The following is a 20,951-nucleotide window of genomic DNA, read 5'->3' as shown; positions in this document are numbered from 1 at the left end:
AGAGCGGAGAGAGATAACTGTAGGTGTGTTTTCAGCACGCACCCGCGCACATATAGGATGTATAGGCGGCGGCACGTGACGCCGGGAATTGTCCTTCCCGCAGCTCCGGGAAACAGAGTGAGGATCCAGCCCGGAGCAGGTGCTTGTGTCCAGCCGGGAAGCGGCATCCAGCCCGCCAGGACCCTCCCGTCGTGCAAAACGTGAGGTGTCCGGGACCCCCATCCCTCCGTGCCCGTGGTGGGGAGGGCCGGCACCTCCCTCCCGGCCCTCCGCTCAGGACAAGGACCCAGCAGGCCAATCCACCCAACCCAGCAGCAGGGAGCTCACAGTTTCTTCTCTAACTTAATATTTTAGAAAGCTGCACACTCCTCAAAAAGCGCTTTTTTTTTTTTTCTCTCCCTTCCCTTTAAAATCCTTAATTTTCCCTTCTGCCTCAACACAATTCCTGAGGTCCTCTCTCTCTCTCTGCAGCGGGGAAATAAAAAATACCAGGGAGGGGAAATAAAAGCAACAAACCGAACCCAAACAAACAAGCAAACATCAAAAAGCAGACGAGGAAACACCATACGAATTCAGCCGTGAGCTGGCAGCTGATCTGCCTCACATCCCGAAAAAAACCCTACCCCAATAAAGGAACAAACCAGCCGAGCGGCTGCGGCCGTCAGCCCAGCTCACCCCAGCGCGGCTCCTGCCTTTACTGGGATTTATTGCTATTATTTTCAGGTTTTATTCCTCAAAAAAACAACAGCAACAAAAAGTTTCGATTCCGGGCAATCCCTACCCTGCTCGCTGCCCACTCTGAATGGAAAATGGAAAGAAAAAGAGGGAAAAAAGCACCCACAGACATATTTCTTTGCGGGAGTGTGATTTATTATTGGGGGGCAAATAGGAAAACGGCCCGTGACCGCATCCCCGCCGCTTCCCGAGGCTGCGGGAAGGCAAATTCCCTGCCCTCGCGGCTGGAAGAAGTTGTTCCCGGGGCCGGTTGTTGGTGGCAGGAGGGGATGGGAGGCGCCGGGGGTTGGGGGTGTGAAGAACACGCCGCTACACGCGTGTCTCCGCGGCGCCCCCCGCCCCGTCGCGGCGCTGCCGCCGCCCGCCCCGTCCCATCCCCACGCGGTCTTTATGGCGGCGGGCGGGCGGGCGCCCATTGGGCGCGGCGTGGGGTGTCAGCGGCGGCGGCGGCGCCCCATTGGCCGCCCCCACGCGCGGGGCCGCCTCACGTGCTTCCGGTGCGAGTGAAAAAAGTGTGGCTGAGGGATTTTTTAGGGAGAGTTTGTTGCGCGGACCGGAGCTGTCAGAGATTTGGCCTTTTTTTTTTTTTTTTTAAAAAAAAAAATAAGAAAAAAAAAACCAACAAAAAAGGGAGGGAAAAAAAAAAAGGATTTTTTTTTTTTTTTTAAATAATAATAAAGCGGTCCGGGCAGCGTGGACCACCAGGCTGGCGGGGAAGGGCTCCGGCAGCCCGCGGCGTGGGCAGAACCGAGCGTGACAGCGGGGCAGAGCGGAGAGGAGATGGGCAGAGTTTGACGGGTTTTCGGGGGGCGGGATTGATCGTTTTTTTGGGGGGCGCCGCGGGGCTGCCGCGCACCTTTTTGGGTTTTTTGTTGTCTTCTTTTTTTTTTTTTTTTTTTTTTGATGGAAATATAAGCTGCTCGGGAGAAAGGGGGAAAGAAGCCCTCGAGTGTCTCCCCTGTTTTGGATCCATCCGTGCGAGGGAGAGAAAAAAAAAAAATCTCAGCTCCAACCCAACAAGTGGATTTTATTTTTTTTTTTAAATTTTTCTTCCTTTTTTTCTCTCTTTTTTGTTTTTTTTTTTTCTTTTTTTTTTCCTCCCCCCTTTTCCACCCCGCCACCCACCGTCAAAGTGGGGTGGGCGTAAAAGCGGGTGGGTTGGGGGGGGGGGGGGGGCAAAGAGCCAGCGATCTCCGTGGCGGGGGATTGAGCATGGAAGAGCCGCCTGAGGGGCACGGCCACCGAGACGCGGCGCCCGGCCCGGCGAGCAGCGGCAGCGATGGCGAAAGCGTCCCGGTGTCCCCCAGCCCCGCGCCCGCCTCCCCCGCCGCGCCCTGCCCCCCGCCCCTGCCCCGCCGCCGCCCCCCGCCGCCTCCGCCGCCCCACCGCACCACCAACTTTTTCATCGACAACATCCTGAGGCCGGACTTCGGCTGCAAGAAGGAACCCCCCGCGCCGGCGAGCGGCGGAGGCGGCGGCAGGGAGCGGGACGGAGACCGAGGGCAGAGCTCAGGTAGAGAAAACGTCAACCCGCTGCTGGCCCGGCCGCCCAACCCGCCCTCCCTCCTCTGCCCGGACTCGAACTGCCGTCCCGACGGCTCCGCGCCGCCGCCCGCAGCCGCCGCCGCCGCAGCCGCCAAAGCCATCCCCGCCGCGGCGGCGGCGTCGGGGGCGGCAAAGCCCCCCCCCGACGGGGGCGAGACTCACCCGGCCAAGTACGGGGAGCACGGCAGCCCCGCCATCCTCCTCATGGGCTCTAATAATGGAGGACCTGTTTTAAAGCCCGACTCGCAACAGCCGCTGGTGTGGCCTGCCTGGGTCTACTGCACTAGGTATTCAGACAGACCGTCCTCGGGTAAGGAACCGCGGCGCATCTGGGAGCTGTTACAAACCCTGACAAGGTCGCCCCCCCCTTTTCCCTTTCCCCTCTCCCCCCATTGCTTTGGCTCCCGGCCTGACGAGGACCTCGCGTGGGGAGCCGGGGGGGTGGTGTGTCTGGGTCACCCGGCGCGAGAGGAAACGCGTGTGTTCGTGTCCCTCCCCCCCACCCCCCCTCCTTTTTCCCTCAGTGTCTCCCAAATTTAAATCCGACGCGGGGCCCCGATCCGGCCGCGTTTCGATGCGGAGACACCCCCCCTCCTCGCCCCCCGCCCGCCCCGCTGTTCTCAGTCCGGGCTGTTCCGCGCTGCGAAAAACCCCAGCGGGCGGATCGGCTGCTCTCTGCTTTTGGGGCCGTTTCTCCCCTTATTTTACGTATTATTATTTTTTTTCCTGCGTGCTGCTGGCCTTTGGAGGTGGGGGGGGGGACGCACACCCTGAGCCACATGTTGAGCGGAGATGCGGGGAGGGGGATGTGTTTTTTTGGAGGGCGAAGAGAAAAAGGGTTCTTTTTCAAGGAGGGGGTGCTCACGGGGGCCTCTGAGCCAGGCAGAGCCAGGCAGGCTCTTAGGCCGCGCTTTGCCGCTGGAGCCGGTGTTCCCTGCCGCGGCTTGGCTCTCGGGTGCCTTTTTTTTCCAGGCCCCTTTCACGCTCTTCACTCCTACCGGGCGACACCGGCACCCCCTTGTTTTTATCACCGTTAGCTTCTATTTTTAATCGCTATCTGTCGGAAAGAAGCGGAGGGCGAGGAGAAAGGGTTCCCCCACGGCGACAGCCCAGCCCAGCAGCCGGGGATCCGCGGGGGGGTGGGGGGAACGGGGACTCCCGTGTGACCGGCGCGGGGACCACGGGACCGGGAGCCCCGGGAGCGGCTGCGGGATGCGGGGATGCCCGGCCTGGCTGCTCGCCGCCAGCGCTCTATCGGCCGAGCCATCTCCATCCCCCGTTATTGACACCTCCAGCGACTTGAAACTCAGAAAAGCCACTTTGATTGACTCGGGTGATTGATGGAGTGATAGAGCTGTCAGACGGCGCAGCCCTCTCTCCCGGCCGGCTCGGACACGGGTGTTTTCCTACCGATTCCCGGAGCCGCCGTGCGCCGTGCGTTTTGCACTTGCGCGTTTATTTCCTTTCCTCTTCTTCTCCTTCTTTTTTTTTTTTTCCCTATTTTTTCTTTCTTTTTTTTTTTTTTTTTTGTGTGTGTGTGTGCGGTGTGTGTGTGTGCAGAGAATTATTTCTGGGTGTCCTCCCCGCAGCCCCCAGCTCCCCCCATTCCAGCCGGGAGAAGGGATGCTGGCTCGGCCGCCCTCTTTGTTGTGCTGGGAGCTGCCCGCCGGCCCCAGCCGCTTCTCCCGGCTGCGGGGATGAGCGGGCTGCGGCGCTCGGAGGCTCCGGAGCCCCGCTGCAAAGTGCAGGGGCAGACGGATGCCCTCTCCGCTGCCCTTCGCCCCTCCGAGCCCGAGAGCATCCCGCCGCGTCCCGTTCTTCTCCCCGACGAGCCTCGGGAACCCTCCCGGTCACAGGGAGGGATGCTCCGGCTTCGAGGAGCTTTCGGCCTACTCGGAGGCCTCTCCGGCTGCTGCTGGCGAGGGGCTGCGGGCCCCGGGCCGCCCGCCGAGCCCGGCAGCTGTCGGGGGATTTTCGCAGATGCCTTTCTCCGGGGCTCCCTCCCTGCTCCGCTCCCCCCGGGCCGGGCTGGCAGGCAGAGGACGGAGGGAGCCCCCCGGCCGGGCTCTGCCCCCGGGGCCGGGCTGCTTTACCGGGTAGCTCCTCGGAGCTTCGCTAGGGCATGGGGCGGCGGGGGGCACCGCTTTCGGCTGGGGGTCAGGGACGGAGCTGCTGGCGGGGCCGGGGGTCCCCTGCAAGGATCGCCTGCCGGAGAGCTCGGGCTACCCGGGCAGCGACGGAGAAGCCCCTCCTGGGGCCGGGCCAGTCTTGAGGAGGGGGCTGTAGCCCCCTAAACCGAGACTGGGGCGGCCCCCACCGGGATGCTGCTCCCGGCGGCTCCGCCGAGCAGAGCCACGGGGACCCTCGCCCCCCGCGCTGCCCGGAGGAGCCCGGCGGGTCCTGGCCCGGGGCGATGCGGAGGGAGCGCGGCTCGTCTCGGGGGGCGGACGGAGCGGAGCCCCGACGTGTGCCCGTGGGCGAACGGGACAGCGGGGATGCGCGACCCCGGTCTCCCCTCTCCCCCTCCGTGCCGGGACTGGGGCGAAGGGGAGGCACACGGCACTGGCACAAATTCGCCCATCGGCCATTTTTCCGGCGGGGCGGGGGCGGCTGTCGGTCTGTCGGTCTTTCTGTCGGTCGGTCTGCGGCGCGGCCCTGCCCAGCGGCGTGTGTGTGCCCTGCCCGCAGGCCCCCGCACCAGGAAGCTGAAGAAGAAGAAGACGGAGAAGGAGGACAAGCGGCCGCGGACGGCGTTCACGGCCGAGCAACTGCAGCGGCTGAAGGCGGAGTTCCAGGCGAACCGGTACATCACGGAGCAGCGGCGGCAGAGCCTGGCCCAGGAGCTCAGCCTCAACGAGTCCCAGATCAAGATCTGGTTCCAGAACAAACGAGCCAAGATCAAGAAAGCCACGGGCATCAAGAACGGGCTGGCGCTGCACCTCATGGCCCAGGGACTCTACAACCACTCCACCACCACCGTGCAGGACAAAGAGGAGAGCGAGTGAGGCGGCGCGGCAGCCCCAGCCCCGCGCTGCGGCGCCGGCCGGGAGGAGGACAGGTGCTATTTAAAAGCAGATCTATTGTCTATCCATAGTATAAGGACTCCGAATAAGAAAAAAAAAAATATGAACACTTAAAAAAAAAAAAAAGTATCTCTATATAGCCAAACAGCATATGACCTTGTATATATTTAATTTCAGGTAAGAAATACGTGTAGCGATCTCTATTTGCTGGACAGTTTCTCTCTCTCCTTCTCTCTCTATTCTCTTCTCTTTTGTTCGTTTGTTTGTTTTGTTTGCTTTCCTTTTTTTATTTCCCCTCTCAATGTCTGTTGCTCTTGTTTTACAGTAAATGTCCGACTTTTCTGATATTTCGTTTGATTCTTTTTTTTTTTTTTTTTTTTTTTTTTTTGTCGTGTGCGTGTGATTTTCTGTCTCTCTCGGTATTTTTTTTTTCCCGAGGAAAAAAAAAATTAATACTGATCCACAGACTGCGAGACTGAACCCGCCGCTACAAGCCAAAGATTTTATTATGTTCAGAAATCTGTAGTCTGAAATAAAGTGTAGACTGTGTTCAGGATCCAGGCTGGCTGTAATTATTTGTTTTAGTGTATGCATGTGTATATATATATATGTATATATATGCACACAAACATACATACATAATTATAAAAATAAATATATATATACATACACATACGCTGCGTTTATAGTGCCATTTCGGTGGCGTAATTAGGTTTTGTTTTCGATGGATCAGTGCAGCGATTTTTTAAAGCGCTCGTCCCCTGTTTAGAACCTTGTCCAAACCCTTCGATTTTATTTCACTTTTATTTTTACTTTTCTACCCTCTTAAAAAGATTTAATTCTCTTTGGCTGTTGCAGTCGTGCTTCGCCTCCCGCATCTCTCTTTTTTAACAAGAAATAAAAAACACCTCGTAATAATAGGAATAACGTATCGTCGGCTTCTACGGGAAAAATGCCTGAAACCGTGTGGACGTTCAGAGCTCCGGGATGAGCTGAAAAGGGATTTGTCTGACAGCTCCTCGCCTCGCTCCGAGAGGGTCTGCTCCTATTCCGAGCTCTCCTCGGGCAGGGCCAGGAGAGCACCGGAGCGATCGCCGCTCCCCGGGAGCGCTTCCTGCCCTCCGCTCCCCTTCTCGGGGCTCGGGCTCGCGTTTGCCCGTGTGCGGAGGAAGCGCGGGGCCGGTGGCACAGAGGGACTCCCAGCCTGCCGCCCTCGCTCCGCTTTTCCACCAAGCCGCCCGGTCCCGGAGGCAGCTCGTTTCTCTCACCGACGGGTCGGGCCGTGCCCCGGGCTTTGTCCTCGGGGCTTCGAGGGCCGCTGTGTCCGGTCCCTGGAGTCCTTGCAGAGACAGGCCGGGCCCCTCGACGGGGCTGTCTGCAGGCTTTTCCTCTCTTTTCTTTTTCTTTTTCTTTTTTTTTTTTTTCTTTCTTCCCCCCCCCCCATCCCCCCGAATCCCTTCCCGAGGTCTGAAGCTGCGGGGGCGGAGGGGAGACACGGGCAGAGCTGGAGCCAGGGGAGCCCCTCTCCCTCTCCCGAAGATGGGGAGACGCTGGGGCCATGCCCCGAGGGCTGAGACTTGAAGGTGGGCGAGCAGCAGCACACCTGGCAGCTCCTACCAAGCCTGCAGCTCCCCCACCTTCTCCCCCCGTGGAAGGCATTTGGGGGTTTCCGTCTATTCGAGGAGAAGGGGAGCAGAAGGGAGGCGAGAGACGGCCTCTGCCATTTTTGTTTGCTTCTTAACTATTCCTGCTTAGCGCTGCTGGCAGCTGTCACCGTCCGAGGATGGAGGCACAGGCCGGGCTGCCCTCCCCGGCCAACCCCCCTGTCCTCCGCACCCCCTGCCCACGGGGCAGGACCCCTCCTCCACCGCATCCCACTCCACCGCATCCCACCCCGTCCCGGTCCAGCCCAGCCTTCCTCTGCCCGCCGAGGGCTCTGCTCCTCTCCGCAGGCCAAGAGGAGCAGGGAATACTCGGAGGATTTAAATAAATATTGTACAGCGCCATCTAAAGTTTTGCATTTCTTTCTCCTTCTCCTCTTTTCGATGGGATTGACACATAAACTTAAATCTCCCGCACCAAGGAGAAGAAGCCATCCTTCAAATTCCGAGCTGCGCTGCTCGGGAGGAAAGCGGCCACCGAGACCCCGGCCCAGCAGGGCAGCTGCAGGGGTTGGGGGGCAAGTTCAGAGCACCCCTCGGCCTCCCTTCACCTGCGGCGGTCGAGGGGGATGCAGAGAGATCGTCCCCTCTATCCCCCAACTCCAATCTCAGTCCAGTTCTCTGCCTTCCTCCTATACCTGCCGCCTCGCACTCCACTGGAGAAGTATGGGTGAAAAAATGTCATTTCTGCTTAAAAATAGGGCAATGATCCTCCGAGGGAGAAGGACACCGGCCTGCCTTGATTTCCTGACCCGCAGGACACGGTGCTGCTGAGGCTGGCTTTTTACTGGCCCCCTTCTCCCCCACCCACCGGGAGGCCCCCGGGCCCGCTGCCTACCTGCAGCCGGGAACGGGCTCCCTGGCACGGGGGTCACCAGCGGGGTGAGGGGGCTCCGGAGAAGGTGGGGATTCCTCAGCCGTGGGATGTCTGGTCAAACTCAGCTGAGCTGGACAAGTCCGGAATAAAGACGACGGGGGAAATACAGGGCAGATTAAGGGGAGCCTACAGGGGATTATTTAAATAAATCGGTCTTTTTAATGTAATTATGCTTTTAGGATTTCTCGGCCAGAGCAGCTGAGCAGGGCGCATGAGGGGGCCGGTGCAGGTCTGCCCTCGTTGGCTCCATCAGGGACAGCGGTGTCCCACGGGTGCCAGGGGCAGACAGCCCCGCGGGACACGCTCTCCAGCCGGCTGGTTGGGGGGGTGGGGGGGCTGGCCGTGCTTCCAGCCCTGCCCGGGGCTCAGAGCTGCGAGGAGCAGAGAGGTAAGAGCAGGAACCACATCGTCCTCCCCGTCGGAGAGGGACCAGGTGTGCGTCGAGCCTCAGCGGGGTAGTGCTGGGGGCGGAGGACACCCACCGGAGCCGCTGGGGATGGACGGGGCCCCCGGGTGGGACCAGGGGGAGCACGCACCCACAAGCCTAGGCGGAGAAGCCAGGAAGGAAAGGCGGTACCTCCCCTTCCTCCCTGCCGTCGGAAATTAGGGTCGGCTCCCCTCCACTCTGATTCTCGGAAGGAAGCAGCGCCTTTGTAGGGTGTGAATCTCACCCAAGACCCAAGAGGCGCCCCCCCGCCTCGCTCTCCTCCTCTCTCCCCTTGTGGAAGGATGCACCGACCCTCGTTTCTCTCTCCAAAGCACCCCAAGAATCGGGCACAACTGCTTCCAGGACCCCGAATCCGGCCCCTGCCCGACGACCAACCCTCGGGGTGTGTGTGTGTGTGTGTGGGGGTGGGGCGGCCCGGCGGCCCGCTGCTTTGCATATGCAAATGAGACGCGGGGGAAGGGTACAAGGCCACACGTGGTCCCCCGTCGGTCCCCTCGGGCCGGGGCACGGATCCCGCTGCCTCCTGTCACGGAGCTTGTTCCTTTGTGCCGCCTTTCGAGGAATCAAAGCAGACACGGTTGTGACACGTAGCCCGGCGGGTCAGAGGTCAGATTTCACAATCCCAATTACAATGATTTCTAATGATGTTTATCTTGCGGGCTCCGACGACGGCTGGGAGCTTTACAAGAGGGCTCCTCTCCCCTCCCCTCTGCTTGGAGGGCCGTGGTGCGGGGGGCCCTCGCCTCGGCTCCAGCCTGGGGGGATGCGCTGCCCCCGGGCTCTGAGTGCCCCACCGAAGGGCATGGGGAAGGGGGCGGCGGAGCCGGAGGTGGGGGGGTGTCCTCGGGGTTCCAGCCACGGTCCGGGGCTCCCTCCGCACCCTCCGGGCCACGCCAGAATTAAGCGAGTGAAAATCACAGTGGTTTACAGTGACTCCTACCAAGCACTGCATCTCTCCCGCCCCGTCGGGTAAGGTCCGAAGCAGCGCTAACAAGTGACTAAGCGGAGGTAGGAGTCCTGTTCGCCAAACAGGCGCTGTTATTTGTTTGAAGCCGATCGCGGGTTGAGGGGGGGGCTGTAGGGACCGACCTTGCCCCCGCTATTCCCGCACCCCTGGGCTGCCCAGCCGTGTTGGAAGGCAGCGGGCGCTTCTCCCCCGGCAACGGGGGCGCTGCTCTGAGCACCCCCAAACCGGAGGGCTCCGGCTTCTTGTCGGTGAAACTGTTTCTATTTAACTTTTATTTCGTCTTACAACAAATAAACGCAGAGCGGCGGTCAGATCAAAACACCACTCAAACGGTTTCCGATTAAATCTAAAACCTTTTGGAATAAAAAAAAAAAAGCTTTGCCAAATGGCGAAGGGCTGAAATTTGGAGGAAAAAAGTTATACATTTGGAGTTTAAAACCAAATCTATGTAGCTTTCCCTCTGTTTGGGAGCTGGACACGCAGCGCCCGAGCTCCTGTGTCGGGGTGGCTGTTGACAGCAGCGCGCAAGGTGCATCTTTATGCTCTACATCAAATGCCTTTGAAATAAATTTAAAAGAGTGCATGTAAACTAGGTAATGGAGCTCTTTCTTCCGGTTGAGTAAGTCGGAGAACCAGACTTGGCTGGAAGGAGAAGTCCTTTGCGCTCAGATCTGATCTTTACCGCACCAGGTGAGCAATCCTTACATTAAAAAAGAAAAAAAAAAAAAGAATTTGTTTGTTTATTTGTTTGTTCTCTGTCACTTTGTCAGTCTGGAGGTAACGAGGATGCGAGTAAAACCTGTTGGGAGGGAGGGGTCGAAGGGGACGGGACCCGCGGCGGTGCCGGGGCTGAGACGGGGCGCAGCGCAGCGCCCGCCGCCCCCGGGCTGCGGTGCGGGACGCGGCCCCGCGGGGCTCCGCTCGGGATGCGAGGCCACAGGCACATTTCTGGTCTTTTTTCCCCCTTCTTTTGCATTGAGCTCGGAGAACGCGGGGGTCCCGCCAGAAGGAAAGGCGGCCCCGACGCACGAAGGCTGCGGCTCCGGAGCGTCCCCTCTGCCAGGCGGGGAGAGCCTTCCCGGTGTCCGGCGAAGGTCCGGGGATGGAGTAGGAGGAGGAGTGGGGCAGGCAGAGGCGCGGGGTGTCGGGCTCAGCGTGTCCCTCGGCATCGGTGGGACGCGGCCGCCTCCCACCCGTCTCGGCTGCCCGGCCCGGGACCTCTTCGCACGGGTGGGCTCTGGGAAAGGGCTGTTCCGGCAGTGGGGCTGTGCTGGGCTGCGCAGGGCCGGGCCGGGCCGGGCCTCCCGGTGCCGAGGGAGATGCTGCCGCCCGCTCCCCGGCGTCTCAGTTTGCGAGGTCAGGCTGCTCCCCGAGAAAGCACCGAAGGGACCCGAGGTGGCAGAAATGAGACACTTTTCTTTCCCCTTTTCTCTCTCCCTCTTCTTTTTTTTTTTTTTTTTTGATTGCAAGATTAAAAAGACCCCACACTTCTTACTCTGAACCCCCGGTTCACCCCCATTTTGGGGGGACACCGATGCTCTCAGATGCCCCCTAAGGACAACAAACCCTTTTAAGAAATAGGTGGAGGAGGACATGCACCTGCGTGGCCTCACCGGGCCGGGATCCAGCCTGGGAACAGCTTAAGCTTAAACCCAAAAATCTGGAGTGAAGGGAGCCAATGAGGACTGTGCTCTGGTGAAAAGATTGAAGAAGGCATGGGAAATAATATTAACTTTAGGATCAGTTCTGTTTTTTTTTTTTTTTCTTCCAGAGAACAATGCATGCCTTATCTCCCTCTGAATAAATAAATCATAATTGCCCGACAGTTACCCGTTACAATAAACTTGACCAGATCTTCCAACAATTAGTTACGCGTTCTCTCTGCTCTGGTAAAAGTCTAGTTAAATGTGATGAATGTTAAAATAAGCTACCCTTGAACGTACTTTGCAAGATCTTTATTGGGAAAATATAAGTATTTAAGCCTCTTAAGGAGTAGAATCCATAATGGTAAAAGATAAGCCTAGAGATAGCCCTAGATTTTCAGATACCAACTGAAATACTAATTGGATTATGCGTCTTTAATGTGGTTTGATGTTTTCCTCATGCCGGGAATTTATTTTATTTTTTTTTAGAACGCTTTAGGTTCAGGAACCAGGCACTGAGTCCAGCAGCAGGTTTGCCGCTGGGGGCTTTCGCCTTGGTCCTTTCCACCAGCAGTTTCAGCTGCCCAAACTGTTGCCCCGGAGTATTGCACCTCAGCTATTGAAGTGCTCTCCTCCTGCGGGGCTGCTGCAGCAGCACCTGGACCCCAGCTGGAAAGGTCTCCCATCAGACCAGCAAGCACACGCTGCTTATCAGCGCTTAGGAGACAACAGTCAGTGATTTGGATGGAAGAGGGAGGCTTGATGTGAGGCTTGCTCCTGCTTTCCCTATCAGAAGGTGGAGGAAAGAAGTTTGAAGCCTCCTGACTCCAGCTCCCCATCCTCTTGGGGATGGTAGTGCTGCCCCTGAGAGCCCTGGGTTAACCCTGTAGTCAGGGTCATCCATGGAAGCTGCCCCCAAGACATGCAGCTGCAAGGCAAGAGGAAAGCAGAAGACTTGAGCACCAGCATGGAAACGGCTCCTAGAGCTGGCCCCAGGAGATATCTTTCTGGTTAGAAACTGGGGTAGATCTTACTGTATTTGAGGACCCTGGATTGTAAAATGATTAATACCTTTTTTTGTTGTTGGTTCCCAGGAAGGGCTGAACTTTTCCTTGGGTTCTCCCCGTTTGTGTTCCTAGCTTATTGACCTGGCCATACCTACGTAATAGGTCTTAGGATGGAAATTCTGGTCCTCCTTTGGGCAAAACAAGCAGGAGCTTCACTGACGTCCCTACCTGCAGGTGCTGTGAATCAGGATCAGGCCCTGGAGTGGGCAGAGTGATTTCTGGTCATGTTGGTGCAGAGTAGGGCACTAAGAGTTTTGCTGGAGCTGGGTAAGCCTTCTGGGCCACCTCCACACCAGGAGACAGCACAAGGAAATTCCTTGCATGTTGTCCAGTTACACCCATTGTACAGCGATGGATGTCTTGGTGCAGCCAAGGGTGTATATTTATGCCACTCAGTCACCTCCTCCAGTCCATGTTACTGGAGAAGCTGGTGAGGCTTCATGACTGGAAAAGCAAGTAGGGAATTTCACAGTGGAGGTTCACAGCTTGGAGCAAGAAGGCAGGTAAACATGAAAGCAGCAGCCCAGAGGTATCACAGGCAGTCTTTAACTTCTATAGATCTTTTTACATGCATGATCATATATTTAAGGCAGATTTCTGGATTAATTTAAGGTTGTTTGAGGCTCTCTCCCCTAAGTAAAAACACACGAGAGCCACGCTTTCTTGTGGAAATGAGCATAAATATGGATCCATTTCTGCAGTGGTTTAACATGCAGTTGAGTTTACCCCACAACATGTCTGTTATAGGATGCATCATACAAATATATATTGAGTAACATTTTAAGATACTGATCATGTCCTCCTTAGATAATGATACAAGCTGGGGTTATTACAGGTTTTGTGATGTAGCTGTTTCATATTTGACTTTTTAAAATATGTTCCACTTACTTGTAGACCACACAAGCTCTATCAAGGACACCTGGTATCTATTAGATAGTTTCAGTCCGTGGAACAAAGCTAAGCTGATATGCCTAGCAAAGTTGGGAGTTTTGCCATTTATTTCAGTGGTAGCAGTATGGGACTCAGGAGGCTGAACTGTAAAAACACAGCTCCATATGATTTTATTCACTTCTAGTCTGTCAGGAATAACACCCCACCAGCCAGAGGTCAGTGGAGCTGTGCTCTGCTAAGGTGCATGCATGCAAGATTGCAAGCAGAGACAAGCCAAACGCGCATGTGGATTCTCCAACTTTCACCTGAGCTTTAAATTAAAAGTGAGCATCAGCCTAGCCCGAGCTACAACAATAGATTAGTGGTCTCCATATTGCTGTAGACAGGATAAATCTTGGCAAAAACAACAGGTATGTAGCAGTGCCAGCAGAAAGTAGAACATTCCTCTGTGCCTTGCATACTGTATCTTCCTGAGTGTCCAGGTGCAGGTACAGTTGCAGTTAGCAGTGCCAAGCACTTAATCCCCCCACCTGAGTTCATTCCTAAGTGCTGAGCCTGGTGGGAATACTGAGCTCCTTTGAACTGCCCAAGGTGCGGTGCAGGTGGTCGCAGGGCAGGGACAAGTTCTAACTTCCCAGGGAGGTTAGTAGCACAGATGAAACACTTTTCCCCAAAAGAGTGAAAGACAGGGTGCTTTAGAAAGCTTCAGGGTCCTGCAGATCTGCTTTAATTCACAAACTCTTGACCATTGCCTGACATTCCTGTGTGTTTCCCTTGCTGCCCCCCAAATCCATCAGAGAATTGGTTTTGAAGGCAGTGTCCTAAATGGAGAGCTGGTCAAAAGTGGTTTAGCTCTGCAGGTTTCATTGCTATGCAACAAGGTGAGTGAGACAGCACAGGGTCCCTTCTCTTCCACACTGGTTTACAGCAGCTCCAGATAAGTCCCTGCAGTGGTGAAGCTGAGTGAAGTGGAGCCTGGAGCACCCGGCCCATGCTCCGGCTTTTCAAGAAGGCTTATACTTCTGCTGTGGATTTTTGTACTTAGATACTCATTACTCAGCCAGTGGGTTTCACTACTCTCAGGTTGAAAATTTACTTGAAAGCTTCATTTAAAATTGCAGATGCTTGTCACACTCCAAGCTGTCATATACATCCAAGAAATTATTAAAAATTATTTATGAAAACATGTACATGACTGAACACAAATGACATAATTATTGTTATTAATACACATTAGGAGCCAAATCCTGTTTGTGGTACTTTTTAGGAGTCTTTTATTTTGGCTCCTTCCTAAATCCAGTCTTATAGCAGTAGCAATTCTGGGAACTGAACTTTCCGTTTTGGTATGTCTGGTAGAATCGTCCTTGAAATCATTAGAAATTTTGTGTGTACGAAGTTGAAAGTGAATCAGTGCTTCAGGTTCTGTTTCCAAGCAATTCAAAAGAGTTTTAGAGTCTTATTTTATTTGGACAGGGTGCACTTGCGGGGAGAGTTCAAGAGCTAAAAATAAATACAACTCTTCCCCATGCACTGAATGAAAGAAAATGGACTTGGACACAAGTTCTTGAGTCATCTGGCCCAACCCTTTGCATCACATGGAGTAAAGGTTGTGCTAATCCAGCCCTAAAGTTCTCTGTTCTCCTCTTGTGCATCTCCACTGCTGATGCTTTAATCGTCTCTATAGGCAGTTACTAAGTTTGCACTGTAGCACCGCAATTCTCTTTATGCTTCTATGTCTGCAAAGATTCTTTCATTTAGAATAAGACACAGGAAAATGTTTGTCTGTTAAATGAATTTGCTGGTCAGTTAAATAATAAAAAAATATAGTTGTGTAGGAATCTCAGCAACTCTTAAATATTTAGTTAAATAACAGAATTTACTTTGTACTGATTTTTGTCAGGGTTAAAGCAAGCATTGAATGGCAAATGTTTTAGAATGATTTCTCAATAGAGACAAGTACTAGCATAGACCTGCATATCAAATTTGTCAGAAATCCTTCTTTGGAGCTGTATTTTGTGTAAGAGAATATCAAATTAACCCAATTTGAGCTTGCGTAAGAGTAATGAACTAATTACAAATTCACGTCATTTATTATTTGCCACAGAGCTACTGAAATTATTATGTGACCATTTTAAATAGCCCTAGAAGGAAGAAAAATCTCTAAAGCCAGAGATCAGAGCTGCACCAATTTTCAGGAATCCACAGGTCTAGGGAGTACAAAGAGCCAGCCAGAGGCAGCCTTAATTCAGAATAACCACAGCTCCTGCATTCCTGGCACACCACAACAACAGACAATAAATGGAGTCAGGTTTTGTCCGGTCCAGTCAGCCCTCGCTACTGTGCTGCGAGCTCAATGGTTTGCTTCACACGAATGCAGGACTGGACTCAATATGTGCCGGCTTTTTTTTTTCCCCTTTATCCTGCCACTCCGTCCCCTTCTTTTCTTTTTAAATGTATGTAGAAAGGAAAAGTTGCTCCACAGTTTTCAGGATCAGTCCCCCAAATTGTATCCTACGGAGCCTCTTTGCAGTTTCGCGGCCATAAATATAGCCAAAGCACATTAAAGTTACTGAGACCAGCAGGTTTGGAATATCACTGAAAGGGACATTACAGGAGAAAAGTTCAAAACCTTGGGGCCTGATCCTGATCCCTTTGAACTTAATAGGAGCTGTTGCATAGGCTTCAGTGGGAGCAAGCTCGTGTGTTTTACGTGCGGAAGCATTAAACTTTAAAAGCAATCTGTTTAAAAGGCTGCATTGTTTCTTGCTTGTACTGATAGTTTCTGATGTAAAGTTCTATATATTCTTTCACAATAAATACATGAAACAGTCAATCCAATGTTATATTGTTTAGTAATATTTTACTTGCAAATGACCATCATTTCTTCTCTGCTCTGTTTGTTCCTCTGAATGTCTGTTTTATATGCTGGAAATGGAAGAGCTATTCTTTTAATGCCCATTTCTTTCTGATGATAATTGTTCTTTCTGGCAAATGCTGAGATTTGCAGCTAGTCTATATTTTCGATCAGTAAATATTGAACCACAATGGCAAGGAAGGTCTGAGCTATGATACGGCTAAAACAAACAAATAGAAACCAGCCCACTTTTTTTGTTATATTTCTATTGTTTTCTGGATAGACATACCCTCCTCTAAGGTGGTTCTAAATTACTTTCTATCTTGTCCCGGAGGGGATGTAAGCCAGAGTTTTTTTTGATTGCAGCTACACAGGGAAGGAGAGGAGCCTTGTGGGTTGGTGGTTAATACCCTGCCTGCTTTCTCCCTGCCCTGTGGGGCAAGCTGGGTAACAGGGCTCCTGGGGTGGCACCGTGTGGGTATCAGGGTGGTGGCCCAAGGGGCAACGTTGGGCATCACTCAGCACCAACAGCCTAATTTTGCTATGGGTTTTTGAGGCCGGAGGGAAGTTTGTGCCACAGTCTAGGGCAAAGCCAGACCCCTTGGTGTTGCGGTAATCCTCTTCTCCTGGTGATGCCCAATTGCAAAGACAACCACAGGGCCAAATCCCCAGCCCTTACCGAGGCAAAATGCCATTGACTTTAATGAGCGTTTGCAGGGAGATTTCGGATAAGTCAATGTGGACTTTTGTCTGCATGAGGACTGAAGGATTTGGCCTACAGTCTTTTACAGTACGAGGTTAATCAACATGTGGGAAATTCCCACACCCTGTAAAGGGCCCTATTGTAGCCCTGTTCGACAGAAATCTGTTAAATCGCTGAGTCCTCTGCTAAGAAGCTGTGGGTATGATATGAACCAAAGTAAGTCCAGGTCAGTTAACAGAATCTTTCCAGAAATGTATCAAAAAAAAAAAAGCTCTCATGAAAAAAAGTAAACTGGATAATCCAGTGGGAGCCAGTAGTGGAAGTGCCCACTCCTGCCCTCATTAACATCAATGGGAATTTCTCTGTTGATGGAGCCCATTCAGTGGGAGAGGAACTGGGCTCTACAGTAGCATTTTAAATTGTATACAAAGGTCACTTAAATTATATGGTCACTTAAAAACCGCTCTGCAGAAACCTGAGTAATATTCAGTTATGCTGGGCACTTGCCTGAAAGTGTCAATTAGGATCTCTTTGGATACATTCACTTTTGAAAAAGCCAGTTGGCATCAGCAGCTTGTTGTAGGAACTGCTGCAGTCTAAGGTGTTAAAATGAAGCATTTGTTTTTGAAATGACCTATAAAGCCTGTCAGCATTTGCAATCCTGCTTGCAAGCGGTTGTGCAAGGCAGACTGTTTGATGTCCAGGCAGATAGCTTGCCACCTTGGGCAGGATCCAGGTTTTTCAGGGAGCTGAAATTATCACTGGACTGTATAGAAGAAGTCCTAGCGTTTGGCAACATGAAGTATTGATAAAGACACCATCCTATAAATAACCTATTCCTCCTCCAGTGGTATAGGAGCCTGGAAATAATATTCTCTATTATGAATGAAAGGTGTCAAAGAATAGGTTAGAAAATGCAAACGCAGCCAAACGGCTCACCTGCCAGCACAAGCACAGCTTGCCTCGTAAATAAGTTAGCTGTGCTTTCCTTGTCTGATATTATATCTACAAGAAGCAATAAACAGTCTAAATAAAGCATTAATTCTCAGCCTTATCACTTATGGATCCATTATGCCTTCATATAATTTACTAATATTTATCTAGATGAAGTAAATGTTACAGAAAATTTAAAGATGGTAAACATGCTGTCTGCTGAATTATTCTGTCCGTGCTGGGAAAGTAGCTCATGGCAGAATTGAATTATTTAATATTATTTTCCAGTATCATGTAGACGAAGTATAAGCTTCGTTTTTGGATTATGATTTGTATTATGAAATGCTTATCAAGTGTTTTCTAAAGATTAGTTTAGTTTTAATTAAATAAACCTTTCTCAGGAGAAAGCTCCCAACTACTCTTTGTACCCAGAGGCTACCGTACTTGTTGTTTTTAATTATTTTTCACTGTTACCCAAACTGCTTTGGGTACTCCTGCCCAATTAAATCAAAGACACGGGCTTCTTATACACAATATGTTTAATATTTAATTTTAATTAAATTAATTAAATTGTTTATTTAATTTTATGTGCATTATTGTGCATGGAGCAATGCAAAATTTATGATAGGAAGAATTTGTGGGAGCTTTCAAACAAGCTAATTACTGAGGTAAAAAGAGACTTCTTCTCTTTTTCTAGGGAATAGACATCCGACCATAAGGAGATAACAAAACCAGAAGTTGTTTGGATGAAATAATAGGTGGTTGCACAGCACTAAGAATTATTTGTTTTACCTTACTTTATCTTGTAACTATTACTTGATCGCATTATAATGCCTTCTCCCCCAGTTGTCACGGGCAGGTAATCAAGTATTTATCAGGGTAAATAAACCTAAAGCTGCAATATAAACGTATTCGGAACATTAAAATCAGCAACTCACATGCCACAGATATAAATTTTTGGTCTTACTCTGAGTCTTTCCCTTTCCAGCAGAGCCATTTATCTCCCAGGTAATCTTTACGAGAGCCTGCTGTTTATTAAAAGGAGTAGAAAAATTAAAAAAAAAACTTTTTTTTTTTCTTTTCTTACTAAGTGCGTGCAGATTATTTGTTGTGATAGTTTTGGTTTTTTTTTTTCCCAACGAAGATTTTTTTTTTTCATTTGAAATGAGCAAGATGATATTTTTGATGCTGTTTTAATCCGGTAGTGTATTGTTTTGAGGTCACTGATGCTGCGCATAGACAGAGGCAGGGAGCTATTTTGCATGACCCTGATGCACGGTATTTCTGTGGGAAGTTAATAAGCAAAAAAACCATTAAAATGCCTATTTGTAACAACAATGGGTTTCACAATTTCTATAAAGGTAGCTGGCAAGCCTCTCCTCTGTGCATGAATATACCTATGCGGAGGCCATGGGGACCCATCCACAGCCCTCATCTCAGTGGGGGTCTTTCCGTAGATGCTGGGGGGCTTGAAACAGGCCCTGTGGGGCTGGTTTCTTAATGCTCGAGCAGGCACACCTACCGCTGCACCCCGCCTGCATTTGTTGGGAATACAGCTCCAGGGAGGAGGGAGCAGGATCAGGCCCCTGTGCTGCTGCACAGTTGGAAGAGCTCCTGGGAATGCAAACCAGGCTCCTGGCGAAAGAAACTCTGGTTGTCCTTGCAAGGCTGCAGTGGCTGCAAGTACAACCATCCTGACTAAAGAAGATGCAGGTCCCTACGGGGAAAAATAAGTTGAAATCATTTTGGCATGTTTTTTTTTTTCCCATGGAAATGCAGAATGCATTTTAAGAACTCACTAAGAGTAGCAGTGATGGTCATTTTCCCTTTCCCTTTCAAAGGATTAAAAGAGAGTTCATAGTGAAATATAAAACTTTACTTCTCTGAGTATTCTGACAGTTAAAACAAATATAAATAAATGTATCCACAGGAGTTTTTCATATAATAATTAACAACTCCTCAGCCCCAAGAGCGGAACAGCTAAAAACAATCTTTCTTGAATGTTAGAGATATTCATAGAGCAATAGTTTTACTTCAGCAGATTAAATAGTATCATAAAAGTAGCTGATGATGCAGTAAATTAAAAATCAGACTGGGGTAGACTTTACAGCAGCTTTTTTTTTAGTCTAATACAATTACCCATTACTGGCTAAACATTAGTTTTAAATAAACAGCAGTTGTCACAAAGAATTTTCTCTTAAAATTATTGCTAGTAGAATTTAGAATGAGAGCGATATTACCAGATGTACAAAGCCTGAAGAGATCTTAATACTGAAGGAACACAGATCATAAAGACTCATCTAGATATAATTTTTTCCCTGCAGTCTCTATTCCTGTGTAGACCCAGGCAGAGCGATACACACGCATAATACACCTGCCTAATGTACATGCATACACCGGGAGAAAAATCCACTTGAATTCATAGAAACATAGCCTCACCTTGGAGTGGTTAGACTTAAAGGAGAGATCTGAATAAGAAATGAAGCTGGGGCTAAGCCCCGTGCTGCAGCTCTGTGGCACGCAGGGCTCGCTGCTTGCCCCGAGTGTTCGGCACTACTTCAGATTTCCATACGCTCAAGTGGACACGGCGGTGTTCTTGAGGCAATAGCACCCAATTATTTCCAGCCCCTTCTTAAGGTCTTCTTTGCAATATAGGAAAACTCAAGTGTTCGAAGTGTTTGCATGCTAATGGGAAGAGGTTTGATGCCATGAATAAAACGGGAAAGGGCTGTGTGATGCTGGAGACGGGGTTGGGGGTGCCACAGGGTCCCTGGGCAGCCCCAATGCAGCACTCGGACTGCTCCCACTCCCAGCTACCGTGACCACAAGAATGGGTGCAAAACAGGCATTTTTGAACGCCTGACTTTCCTTCCCTTCTTGGGGAGACCTGGGAGACAACTGGAAAAAACCCAACCACATATATTAAGCTAGCATGGCGTATTTAGAGTGGGACATTTTGCAGGTATAAATAAATGTTTTTTACCAGCCACAAAGACACACAGAAGCCGTAGTCAGTGCTCCCATGCTTGCAATAAGGCGGGGAGAAGCTCGAAAATAAGGTTCATGATGTAAATCAGGGCAAGCAAGGAAGAAGTAGCTACATGATTTACAGAGTAAATTACTGGCTTCACTAGATTTCATTATCTTCACCAAACTGTTCTTTATATTTCAATGTGTTTATATTTCATTCAGAGATCTTTTCGGGGAAGGATGCTGAGCATGCACGCTGTTGCCATTTCCTTAGGTGCGTGCAGGGTTCCTGGAGTTATTTATAAAGGCAAACTTTGACTTTTATAGGCAGAGCAAGATTATTTTCCCTAGCTAAATATATGTTTTAGTAAGTGTGCTAAATGTACTTTAATATATGTCCCTGTTATCCGATGAGCTTACTGCAACAGCTGCTATTTATCCATGACGGCATACTGCTCTAAGATTGATGTGTGGAGGACTTCTAGGAGCCAGCACCCGGGAGACCCTGCCCCGGCACCCCAGGCTTTCCCAGCTGGTGCCCCATACTCAGCCAGCACAGCAAATGTAGACATGTCAGTCCGTGGGCACCATCTGACTCTGCTGCTTTGCTGTGGCCATTTCCAGCCAAAATGGA

The 20,951-nt window shown here is 51.3% G+C and overlaps 1 protein-coding gene across 1 annotated transcript; it reads left to right on the top strand.

Moving 5' to 3' along the window:
- The first annotated feature begins 1,947 nt into the window (after positions 1-1,947).
- On the top strand, positions 1,948-5,625 carry EN1 (engrailed homeobox 1). The gene is made up of 2 exons (XM_054070187.1): positions 1,948-2,590; positions 4,969-5,625. The coding sequence occupies exons 1-2, from the start codon at positions 1,948-1,950 to the stop codon at positions 5,283-5,285; spliced, it is 960 nt and encodes a 319-aa protein (XP_053926162.1). The 3' UTR covers positions 5,286-5,625.
- The last annotated feature ends 15,326 nt before the right edge of the window (positions 5,626-20,951 follow it).

Source organism: Cuculus canorus, chromosome 6 (genome assembly GCF_017976375.1).
Source record: "Cuculus canorus isolate bCucCan1 chromosome 6, bCucCan1.pri, whole genome shotgun sequence".
Lineage (NCBI taxonomy): Eukaryota > Metazoa > Chordata > Aves > Cuculiformes > Cuculidae > Cuculus > Cuculus canorus.
This window is presented reverse-complemented; position numbering and strand designations above follow the sequence as displayed.

Excerpts from the sequence above, each read along its gene's own strand:
- EN1 (XM_054070187.1), top strand. The coding sequence starts at position 1,948 with ATGGAAGAGCCGCCTGAGGGGCACGGCCACCGAGACGCGGCGCCCGGC. Across the intron at positions 2,591-4,968 it reads TTCAGACAGACCGTCCTCGG|GCCCCCGCACCAGGAAGCTG; the intron begins GTAAGGAACCGC and ends CCCTGCCCGCAG.